The sequence below is a fragment of the Daphnia pulicaria genome, chromosome 6, assembly GCF_021234035.1.
Source record: "Daphnia pulicaria isolate SC F1-1A chromosome 6, SC_F0-13Bv2, whole genome shotgun sequence".
NCBI classification, from domain to species: Eukaryota; Metazoa; Arthropoda; class Branchiopoda; order Diplostraca; family Daphniidae; genus Daphnia; species Daphnia pulicaria.
In genome coordinates, this window is record NC_060918.1 from 5,709,997 (window position 1) to 5,729,688 (window position 19,692).

General features: G+C 42.8%; 1 protein-coding gene across 1 annotated transcript; it reads right to left on the bottom strand.

The window, feature by feature from the left end:
- Positions 1-8,396: 8,396 nt before the first annotated feature.
- On the bottom strand, positions 8,397-18,086 carry LOC124342031. Its single transcript, XM_046795002.1, has 4 exons — positions 17,805-18,086; positions 10,187-10,891; positions 9,726-10,025; positions 8,397-9,668 (listed from the first exon to the last, which is right to left on the bottom strand). The coding sequence occupies exons 1-4, from the start codon at positions 18,084-18,086 to the stop codon at positions 8,397-8,399; spliced, it is 2,559 nt and encodes an 852-aa protein (XP_046650958.1).
- Positions 18,087-19,692: the final 1,606 nt, after the last annotated feature.

Consider the following 19,692-nt stretch of genomic DNA (forward strand, 5'->3'; position numbering starts at 1 on the left):
AAGTAAGCAATCTCAATTTTTTTACGATTAGTTTTCAGCAATTGGAGCTGGGTTGATATCGATGAATGCAACCATGCTATATGCGTATAGATATACATATACGATAGCATATGGCGTTTATTCGTTACTGATTGATGGCTATTTCAAACTAACAAACCCATCTGCAAAATATCTTAGACCGATCTTTCGAAATGAGTCAAAAGAGTAAATTTAAATATTGTTACGTGGAAATATTCTTTAGACAGGAGAGGATTAGAGTACTCTGCTGAAAAGATTGCCTAAAGATTATGTTCTCAACATGCGGCCTCAATGTGTTCTCCCAAGATTGCAGAACAAAACCGAATTAGTAAGTGGTTTAATTGATTTTACTTTTCCAATGTTAATTGGATTGTCTAGAGATAAAACATGGGCAAGCCATGTGGACTAAACTGTTGAAGAAATATTTAATGAAGTAATGCGTACTGAAGGAATAAAGAAGAGTAGTATAAGATTATATAAGAAGTTAGATAAAAGAGTAGTTCTCAATTTACAAAAAAATTTATTAAGTTCTAGAAGAAAAATTATGTATAGTCTACCTAGTTAGAATTCAGAATTCATTAACAAGTAGTTAAAATATGGAAAAACTAATGCCCAAAAATTAATCTTCATATACATTTTTTTAACGTTCCAAATGTATCATACAATCAACGCCATTATTGTATATTCAATGTCTGAGAATGTGGAAATTATAGGAAAAGTTTGTAGAAAAATAGGAATTTAAATTCTTAGTTTTGTAAAATGGCATCGCATGTGGGGCTAGGTACAACTTCCGCTGGCAGTTGATGGGTGATTGGGAGGTTCGACCTGTGTACACAGAAGTGCAGGGTTCCCAGAATCAAAGTATTTTACGTTTGTTTGGGAGTTTTTAGATAAAAGAATTAGAATCTACGGTATTTTTTTTCAATCAACGCATTTTAGGTTTTTACTTAGAGTTGTTTTTTTTTAGTTTTTATCAACACTACCGTCTTTTCATTGGTTTTTCTGTTTTTCATTCAATTTTGACCGCTATGTACAGTATCCTGCACGGAAACTGGGAAAGCCGCTAGGGGTTCTACGAAGGATACTCGTGAGAACCACCTAGCTGCTGTCCCAGTTTCCGTGCAGGATACTACAACGGTTTCGTATGGAAACCACCATAGTGAAACTTTATTTGTATCCTTTATTTCCATTCTTTTTTAAATTCAATGATAGTTCCATTTTACTGACGATATTTTAAGCATTTCTCGGTTATTTTCCTTCGAAAGCACAAATTCGAAAACTCGATTGATTTATTTAATATTATAATGTTTAATCGTTCCTTTTTCCCTATACTTATCTATACTTATCTATCTACTAACCTATCTATACTTATCTTTCCTTATCGTCAGGAGAAGACATTCTTCTTCTTTCTCAAGAACACTATTGGCGTTATAATCAAAACTTAAAAAAACATCTCTCTGAAATCTAGAATTTCCCTCCTTTGTTTGGTTACTTCAAGTAACGACGCGCTGTATACAGGCGTTGAATGTGATAGTGCAGTAAATTTCATAAAAACTGCATTACGCATAATTGAAAAAATTGAAAACTTTACATTTTTCGACCTTTTTATGTCTTTTGGTGATAATTTTATAGTAGACCTATTTTAAAGAAATAATTCATTTTTATAAGAAAAAAAGTTTTTTCGTAACCGTTTTAGGGTTTTTGTTGCTTTCACTGTTAACAGCTCTGCAGAAGGAATCTGTGCTCCCTGGCCGTAACAAGAGTAGAATGATTACAGACTCAGATACTCACAGATAATTTACCTACCCATTTTACCATACTATACATTTTGCTTACATTTAGCTTACTTTAATTTTTATTTACCACATTACTACGTATTACCATTTTTTTACATTACTAAACGTTTTCACTCGATATGAGCAGTATTATACTTTGTTTCACTATTCAGTTACTTTGTTACAGTGAATTGTAAAGTGAAGTATAGTAAGCGGCTAACATTTAAAAAAGGCAGTTATTCATGAATACATTGGGACTTGAATTCCATGCTTCGCTCATAACCTTACCTAAGCTGTCAAAATAGCTATAAAAATGTCCATGTGCATTCTAGAAAACTATCATGTGATTGGTTTCGTTTTTTAATTGAGTTGAAGTACTGTGGCTTCGGCCACATCCACCAATCAGATTGTGCAGAATCAAACTGATTTAAAAACAAAAAGCAACAGAGTGCTCAACAATATGTAATTGTCCGCTAATAATGCTCCGCAGACTTTAGCATCTGAAACAACCAGTAAAGGATAGTCTCCGAATTCTTCAACATGACGACCTGTTAAGAAAAATTTGATTGGGACACAAATTCTGAGGCAACTGACATCTTATCTCGATTTGAAGAGGCAACGTCAGACCATAGTTAAGAATTTTACCATTCTTTATCAAAAGTTATTTATTATTTTTTTTTTCAAAAGAATACCTGCTAAAAAAGCGTTTTTGCGAGTTTTTGTTGGACACAAAGCGCCACAACAATACACGAAAACGAGGGGTGTTCTTTATCGTGGATAGTGGATTCTTTATACAACATCGTTTTCAGCACATCGGGTAAGCAGGTCTGGCCCTTTGAGCAGTCGGTCGTTCAGGGAAACTCCGTTAAATCTTGCTGATGCGTCGAATACTACCCTGACCTTGTCCGGTTTTTGTGGGTTTACTACACCGTCATGGGGAATATAAAAGAACTTTCCTGGTGGAGTGGCGTCCACCTAGGCTTTTGAAATCTCCCTGGCGTGTCCTGAAGCGACGTACTCTGCCATAATCGATGCGTATTTGAGAGCAAAAGGCGGGTCGGATCTGAATTTGTCTTCGAGTGAGCGAAGTCGTCGGAATACTGCCGAGTAATTGTCGAGCAGGTGTGTTTCTGCTGATTTGAAGGGCAGGCCAATCTCATACCGCTCACCATCATATCTTATTGACAATTCAATTTTCTGGAGCACTATCACGTCGTTTTGCGGGACTGGAACCTTTACGTTCGGGTGTGTGCCTATCATCTCACCGGTGATAAAGGATTGAACGACTTTCTTGAAATGATCTTCATTTTCTTCAATTGTGAGAGCGAAAACGTTGTTAGTATTGTGTTTTCTAGAAGGATTTGTCTTGTCAAATTTTCCTACAACACACCAACCAAAGGGAGTGGAGAGCGCCATGGGCGCATTTTTCCATTCTTTCTCTCTTCTTGATTCAACGAAGTCGTGGGTGTCGGTTAGTTCCTTTCCTATCAATACAGTGACTTCGCCGCCGTCGATTTCTTGTAGCTTGATATCTTTTAGATGAGGCCATTTGTTGAGTGCAGTTGGGGGGATGCTGCGTCTACGAATGTTGAGCTTGTCGATCGAGTAGGCTTCGTCGACGTCTTATTCTTCGGAACGATTCAATGGAGTTATTGTGAATCGCACCTTTCTTGTCCTGATGAGGGGGTCTTGAGCGTGAAAGGTACCAAATTTTGATCTGCTCCATTCCCCTTTTAGCAACAGGTAGGTGGAGACGTCGTCGCGTATAAGAGTCACTCTGCTACCGCGGTCGAGAAGTCCGTAAGTCTTTAATTCCTTTCCGTTGGCGCGTACAATGATTGGAACTATTGGTAAGAAGGTGTAATCATTGATTGGGTAGGTGAAGCCACAAAACTGGGATATTGTATAGCTATCTCTGTTTCGTTGTTGGTGCTGTCTTTGATTGGATCGCCACATTACTGGGGTGCCATAGAGGAGAGCGTGGTGCCGGTATTTGCAACCTTCAATCGGACAGTTCTTGTCTTGGCCGCACTCGGTACTTCGATGGCCTCCCTTTAGACATCGAAAGCAAAGTCTTTTTCCTTTGATGAGCTGGGCTCGTTTTTCGGGAGATAAGTCCTTGAAGCGTTGGCAGTGATCGAGTTGATGGGATTCTTTACATCCTGCTGGACAGCCGTTTGTTTCATCGGGAGATATATTGAAGACGGCGTGACGATCACGATACTGTTTGTCTCTGCCACTATCCTTTGGTGCCGATGTTTGCGCTCTCGACTCTTCCATGTACGCCTCGTCTAGCCAATCATCAAAGTCGACAAGCGTTGGGAGTCTCGGCTGGAGACTCCAGCTTTTTTTTCCCAAACTCTTGCGGAGGCTGATGGGAAGTTTAGCAGCAAGTTGTTGGATGATGGCATAGCATCCCAGTTGAGAATCGTAACCGCCGTACTTCAGCGTGCACACTACTCCTCGTACCTTGGCGCTGAATTTTTGCAGTGCTTTGAAATAGTCTTCTTTAAAAGCCGAGAGCGCCATTAATTTTTCGTTACAGGCCTGGGCTACTAATTGAGGGTTGCCATATTTTCGATGAAGTTCTTTCAGGGCGTGTGGGTAGAGGCCTGGGTGTAAAAGTGCATCGCCGATATGGTCGCGAACATCTTGGCGTAGGCTATTGCGTAGATGATAAAGACGTTCTGCATCTGAAGCGCAGGCGTCATGTATAAGTATCTTGAAGCCCGCCAAGGACGGCCAATCTTGCGGGTCACCAGAAAATGTCTGGATCGACATTTGTGGTGCTCTGGGTTGAGCTGAATGTGGAGCAGGCTGGTTGAGGTTCGGCACGCCTAAATTAGTAATCCACATATCGGGTTGTTGGAAGCCGTTCAATGCTGGTCTGTCGTTGGGCAGTGGAAAGAAATTCGTAGGGTTTGGCTGCGTGAAGTAATTTGGAGCACCCGGGGTTGTAAAATAGTCGGACGATGATGTGGTTGGTGCTGGTTGCGTGTCTGGGAAGTAATTTTGCTGATAGACGGAAGTCGCTGTCGTCATTGATGGCCGTGGACGGTTGAAGTTTGTCCTGGTTGTGAACGAGACATTGCGCTGAGTCACTGGGGTCGATCTTGTCGTTGCAGGCGGTCCGGTGACTGGAGCTTGATTAGGTTGACTCATTGAAGTCGCGTTGAAATTTGAGACTGGCTGTACTTGTTGGTTGGAGACGGGCGGGGTGGTTACGGGTGGACGGGCCGTGTTATCACGGGGTAATGCAGCGGTGGATGGCACTGGCTGATTAAATGATGCGGCGGTGGTCCTTGGGGCCGTCGGAACCAGGTTCACCATAGTCGTTGCCGTCGGGAACGGAAGGACTGTATTGTCGCCGTTTACTGTGGGATGGCCGGCAACTGCGGAAGCAGTTGCGAGTGGTTGTTGGGCCACGGTGGCTTGGTGGCTAGAAGTGGCTACTGTCGTGACGGCTGAACTACCGGCGGATGCTTGATTTTGCCAGAAAGGGTTGCTTGGGTTCGATGTGGTGAGAATTTCCCAGGTTTGACCGGGCGCTTCTGAAGTTGCGGGGATTACTGTGTGGGGCCTTTTCGCTGCGGAGCAGCTAGCCGATGGATCTCCATTGTTTAATTCAGTTTGCTTTGGTTCTGTTTCTTTTTCTGCTGGGGTTGGTGGCGTCGGGTTTTTATCTGGAGTAGAGATGGAAGACGTGGTGGATGCTTCATCGATGCGGCTCTCGAGGTGAGCTTCTATGAGGGCGAAGAATTCGTTCGTTCTTGTGTCGACTTCTGTTTGCCATACTTCGTCACTTGTGTTGTCTTCACCAGTAAGAGCTTGATTGTACAGGCTATTGAGTTTAGTGCATTCGTGCAGGATTTCAGCAAGTTGATTACGGTACACTTTAAATACCTTTCTACTACCTCTCTCTTCCATATGATTCATGATCCTAGTCATTAATTTTGTGTGTCGCGCCTTTTCACTTGTTCTCAGTCTTTTTAGGGTGTATGGGCTCTCCTTTTCTAATTCGTCATCGTCAGCACGGGTAGCCATTTTGAGGAAAAATTAGCAGTTAATAGAAGGCAGTTTCTCTTCTCCTTGTTTTGTGGTGTCGGATGGCAGATGACAGGGATCGGGACACTTCTCTCGCCTGTCGTTCGAGTGCTTTTTTCTCTGGCGCTTCCTCGTGGAGAGTAGGCTTGCTAGTAATTCTGGCAGTTGTACTGCTGAATACTGTTGATCTGGACGAATGAGTGAAGGCAATGGGCGTGGTGTCTCAGGCCGGTAAGCGACCGAACGATCGAAGGTCGATGAGATAATCGACCGAAAATCGTCCTCTCGATCTCCATTTAAGTCCTTCTCCTCCCCTAGGTCCTGAACGGACTTCTTTGCTGCCTCCATCTCCTTTAATGCTGCTTCAGCTGTTTTGGCAGCTTCCTGGTAAACCTTCGCGGCGTCTTGGGCTCGTTGTCGGGCGGCGAGTACCTCCGTATCTGCAGGATCCCATCCAGGGACGGAAGCTTCATCCCCCTCTTGGCCAGAGATATAAGCAGCCACCTCGTCCGCCACTGTGTCAACATATCCTCCGTAACGCAGGAATGATTTTTGTTGTTGCTCTCCTTCAGCCTCTTCCAACAGCTCCAATAAACGGTCATTAATCGGGCCGGAATCACCAAAGAGGGTGCGAGCGTCATCCAGGAGGCACATGGCTTCACGGCGTGAAAGCTTGTTGGTTATAACTTTCCGCATACGGGTGCAGCATCCGGTTATCTTCTGGCGCAGTACCTTCTGGCGGCCCCTGCATTGGTCTATGGTGAATGTTGCAATATCTTCCGCCATGATGACAAAGGCCAGAAGAAAGCGAAGGATCAGAGCTAACAGCAACGTAGTGGATGGCAGCTCTGCTCGTCGATGGGGAATCTTCGTCTACTGGGTTGCCTGCTTAACGGCAGGCTCTTAGTTAGTTCAAATGAGGGTAAAATTAGGATCCTGGAACACCGTGTGTCTATAGCTGAACTCCCCAACTTGGTTCTCGTCGAGAAGTCGGCTCTGCTCGACGGGCAAAGATCCTCTCAGCTGGGAATGGTCAGTTCCTTTCAACTTGGTTCTCGTTGGCTTGGTCGGGTCTGCTTAACGGCAGACAATCTTGGTCAAGGCGCCACAGCGCAGGTCAATTCAACGCTAAGCAGCGTGGCCGGTCGGTTTAACGGCAGGCAAAAATCAAAATCAAATGCTGGAAGGCGTGGGCAGGTCTGCTACAACGCCAGTCGAAGTTGAATCAAATGCTGAAGGCGTGGGCAGGTCTGCTACAACGCCAGTTGAAGTCGAATCAAACGCTGAAAAGGCGTGGGCAGGTCTGCTACAACGCCAGTCGAAGTCGAATCAAACGCTGAAAAGGCGTGGGCAGGTCTGCTACAACGCCAGTCGAAGTCGAATCAAACGCTGAAAAGGCGTGATTCAGAACGATGCCGGTAGCTCCGGTTCGAAGGACCAGATGATAACTCGGTCTGGACAAGTAGAAGTGGACTGTATTTAAAAACATTCAATGTCTGTCGGGTAACATCAAGTCACTGTCAGAAATCAGAGCATCGACACATAATCATGCATCCATCATCATCCTGGAGACCAGTCTTCGATGGGGAAATGAAAATAAGAGTGGTCCGTCCTGGACACACTCATGCACATATACAGCACAACACACACACAACCTAAGAGAGGAGGTGTGGGAATTGCCACCTTGTCACAAATTTCATGTATCGACCACGTCTGAGACTGCACGTCAGAACAATTTGGTCACAATACTCAAAACGCGAATACAAGTAATTATCTATCAGGGCAAAGGTCACTTCAGTTCAGAAAAATAGGAAAGGACGATTTCACAAAGAAGATGACTTTGATTGACAGGGGAAAGGGGGAAATGAGGCTAAACAGTGGTCGGACAAGTGGCGCCATTAAAATTAACAAAAGCTAAACAGCATCCGCCGAACCATTCTCCCCCGAACTGGATCCGGCTTCCGGAGAGAGTGAGCTTGGTTCCAATAAGGCGAGTTGATTAGCTCCACGGCGCAATATCCCTGTAAAAAACTCGACGTCTACCGCTCGAACTAGTTCATCTTTTTGCGGATACGTTCTCACAACCTTTCCGGTCCGCCAGCGTCCTCGCGGTGCATCCTTCCAATCGTCGAGCACGAAATCGCCAACCGCTAAGTTCCGGGCTGGTCTTGTCCATTTGCGTCGCGAGGTCATGGACTGCAGGAATGCTCCATGCCACAGCTCCCAGAAGCGGTCCGTCATCCGTTGAACGTACCGGTAGTGGTCCTGTGGTAGGGCACGAGAGAAATCACCCGCCGGTAGATCCGCAATTTGCGCGCGATTCAAAAAATCGTTCGGCGTCAAGGGCCGAATATCGTCCGCATCTGAGCTGACATAAGTCAGTGGGCGGGATTTGAGCAGTTCTTACACCTCAAACAGGAGCGTCCGAAGAATCTCCTCACTCAGATTACGCTGACCGTTCAACTCCTTGTCCAGCATGGGGTAGAGCGCTCGCTTGACCGAACGCACCAGCGATTCGTGAGCTCCACCAAAGTGGGGTTTCTGGGCTGGCTGGAACCTTCATCGAATCCCGAGAGCTTTGAGCTCCGTCTCCAACGCCGAACTCTCCTTTAGTCTCTCCAGCTCTTCACGTAGTCCCTCCGCCCCGGTCAAATTAGTTCCGTTGTCGGAGAACATCTTAGCTGGCTTGCGGTAGATAGAAACGAAGCGGCGCAAAACCAGCAAGAAATCGTTGGCTGATAGAGAGATCGCCACGTCGACGTACACGGCACGCGTCACTAAACACGTAAACAGGACGCCCCATCGCTTGGCCGTCCTTCTGTGGTAGGCGATGTCAATGGGGCCAAAAAAGGCAACGGAGGTGTAGGTGAACGGAGGCTGGTGAGCACTTAGCCGGGCCCTGTGAACGTCCGCCATCATCTGTAGCACTGCTTCTGGTCGGAAACGCCGACACGCCAGACACTCGTTGCGAGCTCTCTTGACCGCCTCACTTCCTGCTGTGATCCAGAAATGTTGTCGCACCTGGGCAAGCACCATGTCAGTTCCGGAATGATGAAGCTGCTCATGGAAGGCGCGGATGATTGCTCGCGCTAACAGATGTCGGCCATTCAGAATCGGCGGGTGGAGGACCTTGTACGGTAAATTCGCTCTGCTGAGACGGCCTCCAAGCCGCAACACCTCATCAGCATCCAAAAAGGGGGTCAAGGGCTGCAAGGTTGATGTAGGGCGAATCACTTTTCCACGCTCCAGTCTGCTTATCTCATCCGGATAGGTCTCCCTCTGGCACAGTCGGACGAGATCGAGATAGTCATTCTCTAATCTGATGAGAGTGGGCACGTCGCTGGCAGCTATCTTCACCGTCTTCCAATCGAATGGCACTATTTTCTCCGACACGACGTCACTCACATGGGCGCGGGCCCCACGCATCTCCGCCTTTTCCAAGGTCCAGGGGAGGTCTTGTGGCCAGGCCGTCTCCTCTTGATACAAGAAGGGTGGTCCGTCCAACCAACACGCTGGGATTGCCCGGTCATCCAGTTGAGAGCGGGTTGCCGCATCCACTGGGTTTAAGACTCCCGGGACGAAACGCCACTCCGAATGGTCCGATAGGGTCTGGATTTCCCCGATACGGTTGCTTACGTAGACCTGGTAGTCACCAGATAACGTTCGAACCCAATTGCGGACAGTACTGCTATCGGTCCAGAAACGACGCGCTGTGATCTTCCGGGTCAATGAAGATTCAACAAAACGGGCCAAACGAGCTCCAAGAAGTCCAGCGTTCAGCTCCAACTTGCACACGGACACTGTTTTCAGCGGAGCCAACTTTTTCACTGCCTTGATGAAGCGCACGATCACTCAGTGGTCAGGGTAAACATTGCGGATAAAACATACGGCGGCACAGGCCTCCTCAGAGGCGTCCACGAACGTGTCCCGCTCGGTCCGGACGATTCGGTCTTCATCCGGAAACAGGCAGCGGCCAAATTCCACCGTCTTCAGCTGCTGCATTGTATCGAAATAACTCTCCCACCATTCACGGTCTGGACCAGTCACCACATCCTCCCACTTCAGGCCCTTCACGACCAAGGTGGCGTAGTCGTATCTTGGCCTTAACGGTGATTGGAGCAGCGGCGCCAAGGGGATCGAAAAATCCGGCAACTTTTGAAAGGAGCCCGGCACGGGTGTAGTTGATCTCTGCCAACCGGACACGAAACCCCAAAACATCAGTGGCGGGCCTCCAGGTGACGCCAAGGACCATCTCGGCGTCATCAGCGCCAAGGTTGACAGTGTTGACGCCGCTCCCCCCTTGGGTCCGGAATCGAAAGCTGCTCCAGCAGGCGTGCATCGTTGGTCACCCAATGGTTCAGGTGGAAGTCGCCACTGCTCAGAGCCTTGTTGACTGCTGTCGCCCGGCGCATCGCCTCGTCAGTGGTCTTGCTGGAATCCAGGTAATCGTCCACGTAGAGGTACCTCCGGATGGCGGCTGCCGCCTCACCCTGGTCTACGGCGTGGTCGTCTGCTGCTCTCCAGGTCGTTCGGATGGCCGTATAGGGCGAACATGAGACACCAAAGGTCACCCGTGTCATCTCACACGTTGTCAATGTTCCGTCTTCTTCCGGCGAGAGGAATCGAAGGTAGCGTCGATCCACGTCGTCTAGTCGGATCCGGCTGAACATGGCTCCTATGTCTGCCGACCACGCCAACTCTCCTTCCCGGAAGTGCAGAATGACCGCTGGGAGCGGATTTTGAAGTGCTTGACCAGGTGAGACGTAGTCGTTAAGGCTCCTCCCGTGGTATTTAGCAGCTGCGTCGAAAACCAATCGCAGCTCAGGACGGCCGGAAACCTTGGGTACTTCAAAATGGGGTAGCCAATATCGAGTTGGCCGCTCCTCGACCTCTGTGGTAGACAGCCGCCTTGTATAACCTTCAGCGAAGTTCTTGGCCATCGACTCTCGATAGTGTTTCTCATAGGCTGGATCTCTTGCAAATTTGTTCAAAAGCGGACGAATACAGGACTCAGCTACACTCCGGTTGTCGGGCAGCAATGGAGGCTCTTCATCCTTCCAGAGAATTGGGGCCTGGTAACCCTAATCCAGCTTCTTGGTCTCAGCGTCCAGCCTCGCGACTGCCCGTCGATCTTCGGTGGACATTCCGTCACCCTGGTACTCGGTACCGAATGATTCGGTGTTATCAGTTGACAGTGACAGTTATCAGTGACCGAGTTATCAATCTCCTACTATACCATTTAGTGACCATAAATTACTGAATGGGCAAAAATATGGTTGTCTCGAGACTAGAATTTTGTAATTAATAAATACATAACATTATGGATAAATAGTTTCCAAAGTATTTCGTTGTGAAACACTTTAAGTAAATTATTTCATATTTTCCCAACCGAAGAAGGGGGGCCATGAATTTATAAAAATTTATAAAAAGGGGGAAGTTATAAAAAGGGGGGCCATGAATTAAAAAGCACATTCAGTTTTCTCTATCCAAAAGCATGGACGCCACGATAGAGATCTGGTCAAAAATGCCATACTGCTTCTTATTTAGGTATTATCTATTATTTAAACACAATACTTTCTGTCTCGGCATAACTCGGCATAACTCTACATTACGTTAATGGTGACCCTGCGATGAAGTTGTAATTGAATTAACATATCTCCCTCCTCCCCATTTCGGAGATGTCGTGGCAAAAAAATCAAAAGTATTTCAAGACTGGACATTCCCTATCATAGTTACAGACAATGGAAGTAACATGATAAAAGCATTTAATTCATTGTCAAAGAAAATCACGTACGAGAAGTTATCGAAGTGTTGCTACCAACAAGAACAAGGATTCAAATCATGTTTAAGAATTTGACAAAGAATTTTTTTTCTGACACGTTGGACGTCTGAGCAATTCGATGAACATGAAATATTCACCTTGAAATTCTGACAAAATCTTTTCGACTGATTGTGGTGTTACTTCACAAGATATCGTTCCCTTTGGGAAGATATTGTCATCTTCCGGTAGTGATTTTGCTGAGAACAACGGATGAGAGAAGAACCGGAGAGGAGGAGAAGAAGGAGAAAGAACGCTCCATAAAACCCTATAAAATGAACTTTGCAAATACGTAAATCATCTACTAAAAGTTGCCAGATTGCAAGAACGGTACTTTATGCCCGGGGTCGCCAGTTTTGAAAGCACTGCCTTGCGTTAAAGTGTTGGAAAATTTTGTGGCCATGACGACAGACTGTCGCGTCGTCTGCCCAATTTGACTCGTTTTGTTGTTGGCTGTCCCCGCCCTATATATGTTAACAAGCAGAAAACAGCTATAAGAAAAATTTATGACAACCAAATTCTAGACAAAAGTACCCTGACTATTTTTTCCTATCAACTGGCAACCCAGGACGAGTATAATTTCCTCAAGCTGGCAACTTTTTAGAAGGGGGTGACGCTGTGAGTCGTTTTATTAACAGGGAATTGTCTCTCCTTCATTTCTCTCTCCGTGGCAACACCATCATTGATGAAAAAAATTTAAATATATAATTATTTGTCAAAAAAGGAATGGAAATGAATAGAAAAAAATCAAACTTGAAAGAATAAAGAATTTCAGAAAGAAAAAGAATAAAAATAATGATTAAAAACTCAAGTTGAATGAAAAAATTATTAAGTTTGGGATTAAAATTCAGCTTTTTTGTATTTTGAATAAATTTTCGAATAAATTTTCGAAAAAATTTTCAAATAAATTTTCGAATAAATTTTCGAATAATATAAAGAGTCGAATTTTTGCGATTACGTTTGTATCAGAACTATGATTCGTTTCATTTGAGGAGAAAACAAATGAAAGCGAGTTATGGCCTGATCGTCTTTATTAATTACTAGAGCAACTGAGTTGGAAGAGTTACACACAGCAACAGACAGATGTGATGATGCTGATGCCACGATGGCAACAGTGATGCGAAGTGTTCGGAAGGTCACGGAGTTTTCAGTGACGTAGGAAAAATGTGCACGTCATACGTCAATCTTAAAGCTAACGTCAAAAGGAAAAAAAAGGTATATGTTAAAAAATTTATAAATCACGGAAAAGCCTCTATGACACATTTCGGCACACCACCTATCGGCTGCTATGCAAAAAAGTACAAAACCGACACCTCCTGTAAGAAAATGTTCGCATAATTTACCCTTGAATTTTATGCAAAAACTATTGAGCAATCATAAAATTTAAATTAATAAATAATATTTGAATAAAATTTAAATTAATATACTATTTTAAATTAACAAAATTTTCGGTTTTAAATAACAGACCAGCTTTTATAGAATAACTCCTATCTAATATTGAAAGAAACGGTTAAATTTTTACAGCAAATTATACGACACTGTATTTTTTACATTATAGTTATTTTTATCCCTCCACAATATAGAAGATGTTGCGAAAGAGGAGTACTGAAGGTCTACCACCCTTTATTGGTAATTCCAATATCGTGGAATAATCTCGGCAATTCGATGCACAGAACGTCCCCGGAATTAACCACTGTTATGAATTTCAAATCTCCCGAACTTACCCATTGACTTATATTCAATCACGACCACTAGATGCCATGATATATTTTTATTTCTTATACCAGCCGATAGAGGATTAAGGTTGAGGCAGGGAGACTCGCCAAGTAAATAGTAAAGCAAAGTTCCCACTTCTTTCCAATATACCAAGCCGAGAGGGTATCTCAATTTCCCCTAACTCAAAGCAAACCTCCAACTATAAAAAAGCTAGCTATCCCTTGCAAAAATTTTTAAAGTAAATATATATTTTTTTATCTTCCCATTTCTTATTATATAAGCTTAATTCTCTCATACTTAACACCTTCTTAACACTCGCATATTCTTTCGTGGTGTAATCCACAATACCACATCATTACTCAATCATCCAAGGCTTAAAGGGTAGGACATACTTGGGATAGGGTACGACCGATAAAAAAAACACAATGAACCCTTCTGGGAAAAACAAAATGGGGGGGGGGGACGCCCGACGCGGCGCATGTTTTATTTTTTCTTCCTCTTCTTCCTCCTTTTATGCTTTTATTTTTTATTTCAAAGTTTTTGGGACGCGCACACAATACATTCATTTATTCATTGATAATAACGCACGCAAACTCGGCCGGGAGTTATATAAGATGATGATAGGCTCCCAATAAGAAAGAAAAAAAGAAGAAATGATGGGATGAAAGAAATAGAAGAAGAAGAAGAAACGGCGGCTAGCTCTTTCTGGGAATCTGCTGGAGTTGCTGGCTGTTGTTGCGGTGGCCAACGATTTCGCTGTGACGTATATCTGTGCGGCGTTATTTTTTGTTTAGTTGGTTGTTTTTATTCCATCCGTATGGCACGAATAAAATAAAAAAATAAAATGGAGAGAACGCGGGATAACACAACAACAGCAACAACAAAAAAATCACGTGAAAGATCAAAGCGTGTATGTACAATACAGGACGCGCGGACGAGAGGATAATCTATGATGATGGATCGCTCTCGGCCCATCAGCCACGCATCTGTCATCGCGCACACTGGTCTCCCGCCGATGCCATCGAACCGGGACAGTACAGAGAACGGCGGTACACCACCACCAACACCGCCCGCTTTTCCCCCCACCGGGTTCTTCTTCTTTTTCTTCTTATACCTCAAATGTGGCCGTTTTATTTCATTCCTTCGTTTTCTTATTTATTTCCTTATTTCATTTTTTTCTGTTGATTTTTTTTAATTCTCCGCCGCAGTCGCCACCAATCCCTTAGCCGAGCACTTGCGGCTTAGAATGCGGTTGATGCGCTTAGATCAAATTATATTCTCAAGAAAAACGGAAATAAAAAAAGAAAAGAAAAATAAAAAAAAATGATAAGACACACAACACGCCAACCGGCCGTTCCACCTGTCGGATCCCTTTCGTCGCTTTTGATTCTCATCATCTTTTAAAATGCAGACCGTATTTCATCCGTTCGAGTAACAAAAAGCCCAATGAGAAAGAAAAAGAAATCGTGAAGAGTCACTGGTGCCATTGATCTCAATAGAATCTCAACAACGTTCGATCCGTTTTCCTATCGAAATAAGCGGAATAGAAAGATATCGGTCGGGGTATCCGTACGTCCTTTGTTTCTTCCTTTGTTCTCGTTATTCTGTATGGTCCTTTCCCATTTTATTTTCGACTGGGGCTGCGCTGTTTGGGGGTTTTGTATGGGTCATCGCCGGCATTCCGCCACGAATTACCCCGGAATGATGGATGGACCCTCTCACTCTCTTTGCCTCTGGACTGCTTTGCTTTCGCCCCTTATCTCTCTCGATGTATTACAGAGAGTCTATACTTAACCGAGTCGGAGTAGTAGATTTATTTATATATGTACGTACGTATATGTAGTATATATTTATGGTATAGATCGAATACAGTATGCGGAGAGTGGCGATAACGGCCGCATATTAGGGAGCAGTGGAGTGTGGCGCTACTTATATTCTCTCTCCTCGCGCATTCTTCTTGATAGACTTTTGTGCGCTGGGCTCCCATAATTTGCATAGAGATAACTTGTACCGGCGACGGCGACGACGCTCTCTCTCTTATATTTCTAGACTTTTGCTCTGGAACTCTCTCCATCAGAGATTATCAACGTGACCAAAATGGGATCGAAAAAAAAAGAAAAAAGAACAAAACCAAAACGAAGGAGAAAAAGAAGAAAATGTGAAAAAGGAGAAGCCACTTTCTTTGTGATAGAGTCGATTTTTTCTGCTGCATCTACTTTTGTGTACGCGTTTCTTCCTTTTACCGTCGACATAATGTGAAGGGTGGTGGAAGGAGCGAGAGGTAACACAATGAACCAACCAACCAACGGTATATACAAGCCACCCCGTAGAAGGAAAATATCAAAAGTAGGAATCGGCTGTTCACATCTGATTAGCATATTACGTACCGTTGCGACCGGAAATCCTATCACCTCTCCCATCGACCAAGCAACCGTCGATGACGCAAGAAAGAATGCAAATAAATTTCAAATGAAATTTGTGAAATACAAGAGAGAAGAAAATACAAAAAAGGTAAAAAAAAAAAAATGAAAAGATGCGCCGCGTCGGCCTCCCCACTTCGGGCGAGGCCCGATACAAATTAACAGAGATAAGAACAAGTCTAGCCGGAGCTTTCTAGTAACCAAGGAGTATGCGGAAATTTTCTGAATTTGAGCAGAGCTTTTCTAGGCTTCTATTGGCTGGTAAGGGAGTTGAGTCCGTCGCCTGGGTTAGGATGTGACTCCGATTCAAGCGAATGTACTTCGATCGGCTCTGTGCTTACCTCCGATCAAGGAGTTGCCGGAGGATCCACAAGAAGCTGCTCTTCGTCTTCGGTGATGGAAACGATGATGTGATGTCATTTTTTACGGTCACACCACTGCAAAAGTCGTACTAAAGAAAAGTTATTGGGCATCTGAAATTTTGGGCAAAAGACGCACGGTTCATTTGGTGTTATGTTCTTCATACGTGTTCGGCTTTTGTCATTTGTTTTCCTATTTTTGCGCAACTGTCGCAATGTTCAATTGACGACTTGGTCTTCCGCACTGCACCCGTAAATAACACTAAGTGTTACAATAAAGGCATCTAGAGCATACTGGATCACATTCAAAGGTAGGGAAAAACCCCTATAATCGGTAGTAACGAACGCATAACATCGAAAATCTATGCTGTATTTACTGAATTCTTAGATAAATGGATCAGTTTGGGTTTTGTTCGTTTAGTTCTTTAATGTTTTTTTGTGAGCTGTTCATTCTTTTCCTCTAAAAACTTATTTCGAATTTGTAAATCACTTACTACTTGAATTTGTGTTCGATAAAGGTCTGTTGATATTGAATTCAAAACAAGTTCACCGTACGAGTCAAGTCGTTCATCTGATTTAAAAAAATTCTTTTGAGTCTGTGACAAAGTTGTATTTTGCCGCAAAGGCTATCATTTTTAATAGAAAGAAAGAACTGGCAAACCTTGTTAATGCGGGAATTCTTCGACTTTAGTTAGATTCTTCCAATGACGAATTTAAATTCTTCAATACAATTTCTTCAGTGAAAGTATCAGGAACTAGGAGATAATATTTTATCGTAAAAATTTTGTAAAATTATTTAAAAAATATACTGATAAAAAAAATTTACGAAGATAAGGGCATTTTTTCTTGAAATAAAAAAAAAAACATTTGTTGCCATCTCAATGTAATTTGATTTTTCTTCAATATTCAAGGCATGTCATTTCACAACTGAGCTTTTCCTCTCTTCAATCGCATTTACAAGCCATACAAAATTTGTGGAATTTTGATACAATTTGTAGTGAGATGCCAATTCCATCCTATACATAATGATTAAATTTAAAAAATTAAAATCCAGCATGTACATTATCATGCTCGTTATTAGATGTAACATACCAGGTGACAGGGTTAAACATGACTTTTTTTCTGGTAACTTCTCCATTTCTTTCTGGGGTTTCTGAAAATGAATTGAAGTCTGCCCTGCTTCTAAGCTATAAGTGCCACGGTGGGTGTGTTGAATGGAATCAAGAATTCGAATTTAAAGTCTAGACAAAATTTTTTCGATTTGAGTATTTTTGGTGGGCGAAACAGACAAATTTTGTATCAAACATTCTCAACTCCTAGGAATTCTTTGCAATTTTGAAGTTTGCTTGGACCTTTGCTTTGGCTTCCGAAACCAACAGCTTACCTCGCAACTTACGAAGTCGCTTACTTTCTAAATGGTACCTGACTTTATCATATTCCATGACTAGATATCTTATATTGTAATCTCTGTGTTGGTCACAAAAAAGTGGAATAGTATGCACTCAGCTATTTTTTTACAACATATTTCAAATAAATCGTGGATGTATATGTGATCAAGATTTTCAAAATGAGATTAAATCACTTGTTCAACAACAAGAAGAGTTTTGAAAAATGGTACTGTTACAAAAATTAGAAATCCACGATTCCTCATTACTGTATATTGGTCAGCAGTGAAATCTTCGGGTAAATCTAGCTCATCGCAACACACCAACTTCTTACAAACATCACAAGCGGTCAAATGTTTTCTGGTTTTAACCATGTAACCCCAAAGGTCATATACCATCACATTCAAATTAAAATCATTTGTACATTCTTTTGGAAGGTCATCTACATAACGAATAGTCAATTCGTCGAGCAACTTGTCTTTGATGGCTTCTTTGTACTCCTTAACGGTGATGTCACTTTCTTTAGCGTGTTCCTGATGGCACTTTGACATTGTAACTAGCATCTCAATTAGCTCTTTGTTATTAATGTTACTTCCTTTCACTTGTTTTACAAGGCAGCTTAGCCGAGATTGAAGAGAAACGTACCGGATGATTTGCAAAAAAGACCGTTGGGTGGCTATCTACGGATTGAATGATTCCAAAAAGCCTGTATTTTTTAAAACTAATATTAAGTATTAGAAAGAAATGAATTTCAATTACTATAAATAACATCTCTAACGGATCATGGTTAAATTTCCCTGTCAGTACAACTCTTATTCCTGCTTCGAATTGTTCCTCAATTAAGTTGATTGCTCCTGTTATGGAAAACGCCAGGCCTGAAGACTTGTCTGGGAGACGAACATATTGATATTCTTTCCGTTTTCTTTATAAACACGTTTAGTTTCCGAGAGTACTTGTAGCATTTGAATTAACTTTCCTTTTTTTCTTTCCATATTTCAGGGTTGATTCCTTCAGAGCAGAAGCGCAAATTGAGTATATCAAATATGTCGATCATCAGTTTGGTGAGACGCTCAATGTTATCTGTTCCTAATTGCAAAACAAATAGTATTCCACAATGTAATTAACATTTCAAGTTCAATCTACCTTGAAATGTGGATTTCACTAGTTTTTCAACTACTGTGTTTTCTGGATAGTTTCGTAGGAAGTGGAAAGCCATTGCAGTTCTATTGGAAAATTTGATGCAAATATCACTTATGTCTTTTGTTCTATTTTTTCCTTCAATTCTCTAACCGATTTAGATACAACTCGATAAATATTCATACTCATTTAGTACCACTTTGAAGAATAAATTAAAATTGATTCCCAATAATGAAAGAATAAAAAACAAAATTATTCTGTTATTCCCACATCCAACCCTACTAAGTTGTAACACAAAGAATTTAATGATCCGCAAACTATTTCTATTTTTGGTTTGGCATCCATTAGATTCCATCAAATTAGATTAGTTGGTGACTTAACAAGTCTGTAGTATTGAGTATTGAATCCGGTTTCAAAACTGGATATGGTACCCAGAAATTAAGCACAGAGAAAACTGCGCTTGGAGCGGGAAAAATTTGAACTTGGAGTATTAGGGGAGTATAAGGGGCCGCCTAGCTGTAACAGTTCGATACTTTCTAGTGACAATTAAATAGCAACTAAAAATCCCCAAAAAATAAACGGAACACAAAAAGTATGGACGTTGATGGGGGAAAAAGCTCCTGTGTTCCTTTTATTTTCTATTAAAGAAATACACAATTCGCGGCATATTAGTAGCTGTGAGGCACAGTGTCCTTTGTGAAAGAAAAAAATATAGCGGAAATTAAAATGCTTAGAGCGGGTGGAGTTGATAAGGAAAACGAGGGAGAGTCTAAGAGTCAATGGGCTTGAGCAACGACAGCAGAAAAGCAGCCGTCACCACTCTGCACACATAAACTGGCTGCTGCTGCCGCTGCTATCACGTTCTGCTTCTTTTTTTCTAAAATTGTATTCTCCGTGATGGAGTGGAGAGTGGGAAGCTTAATTTAGGAAAAAAAATGCAACAAACTCTCTGGTGGCAAGTTGCAAGGTTTTTATTCATGTAGGGCTGACTAATTATCCACGATGACATCATACTACACT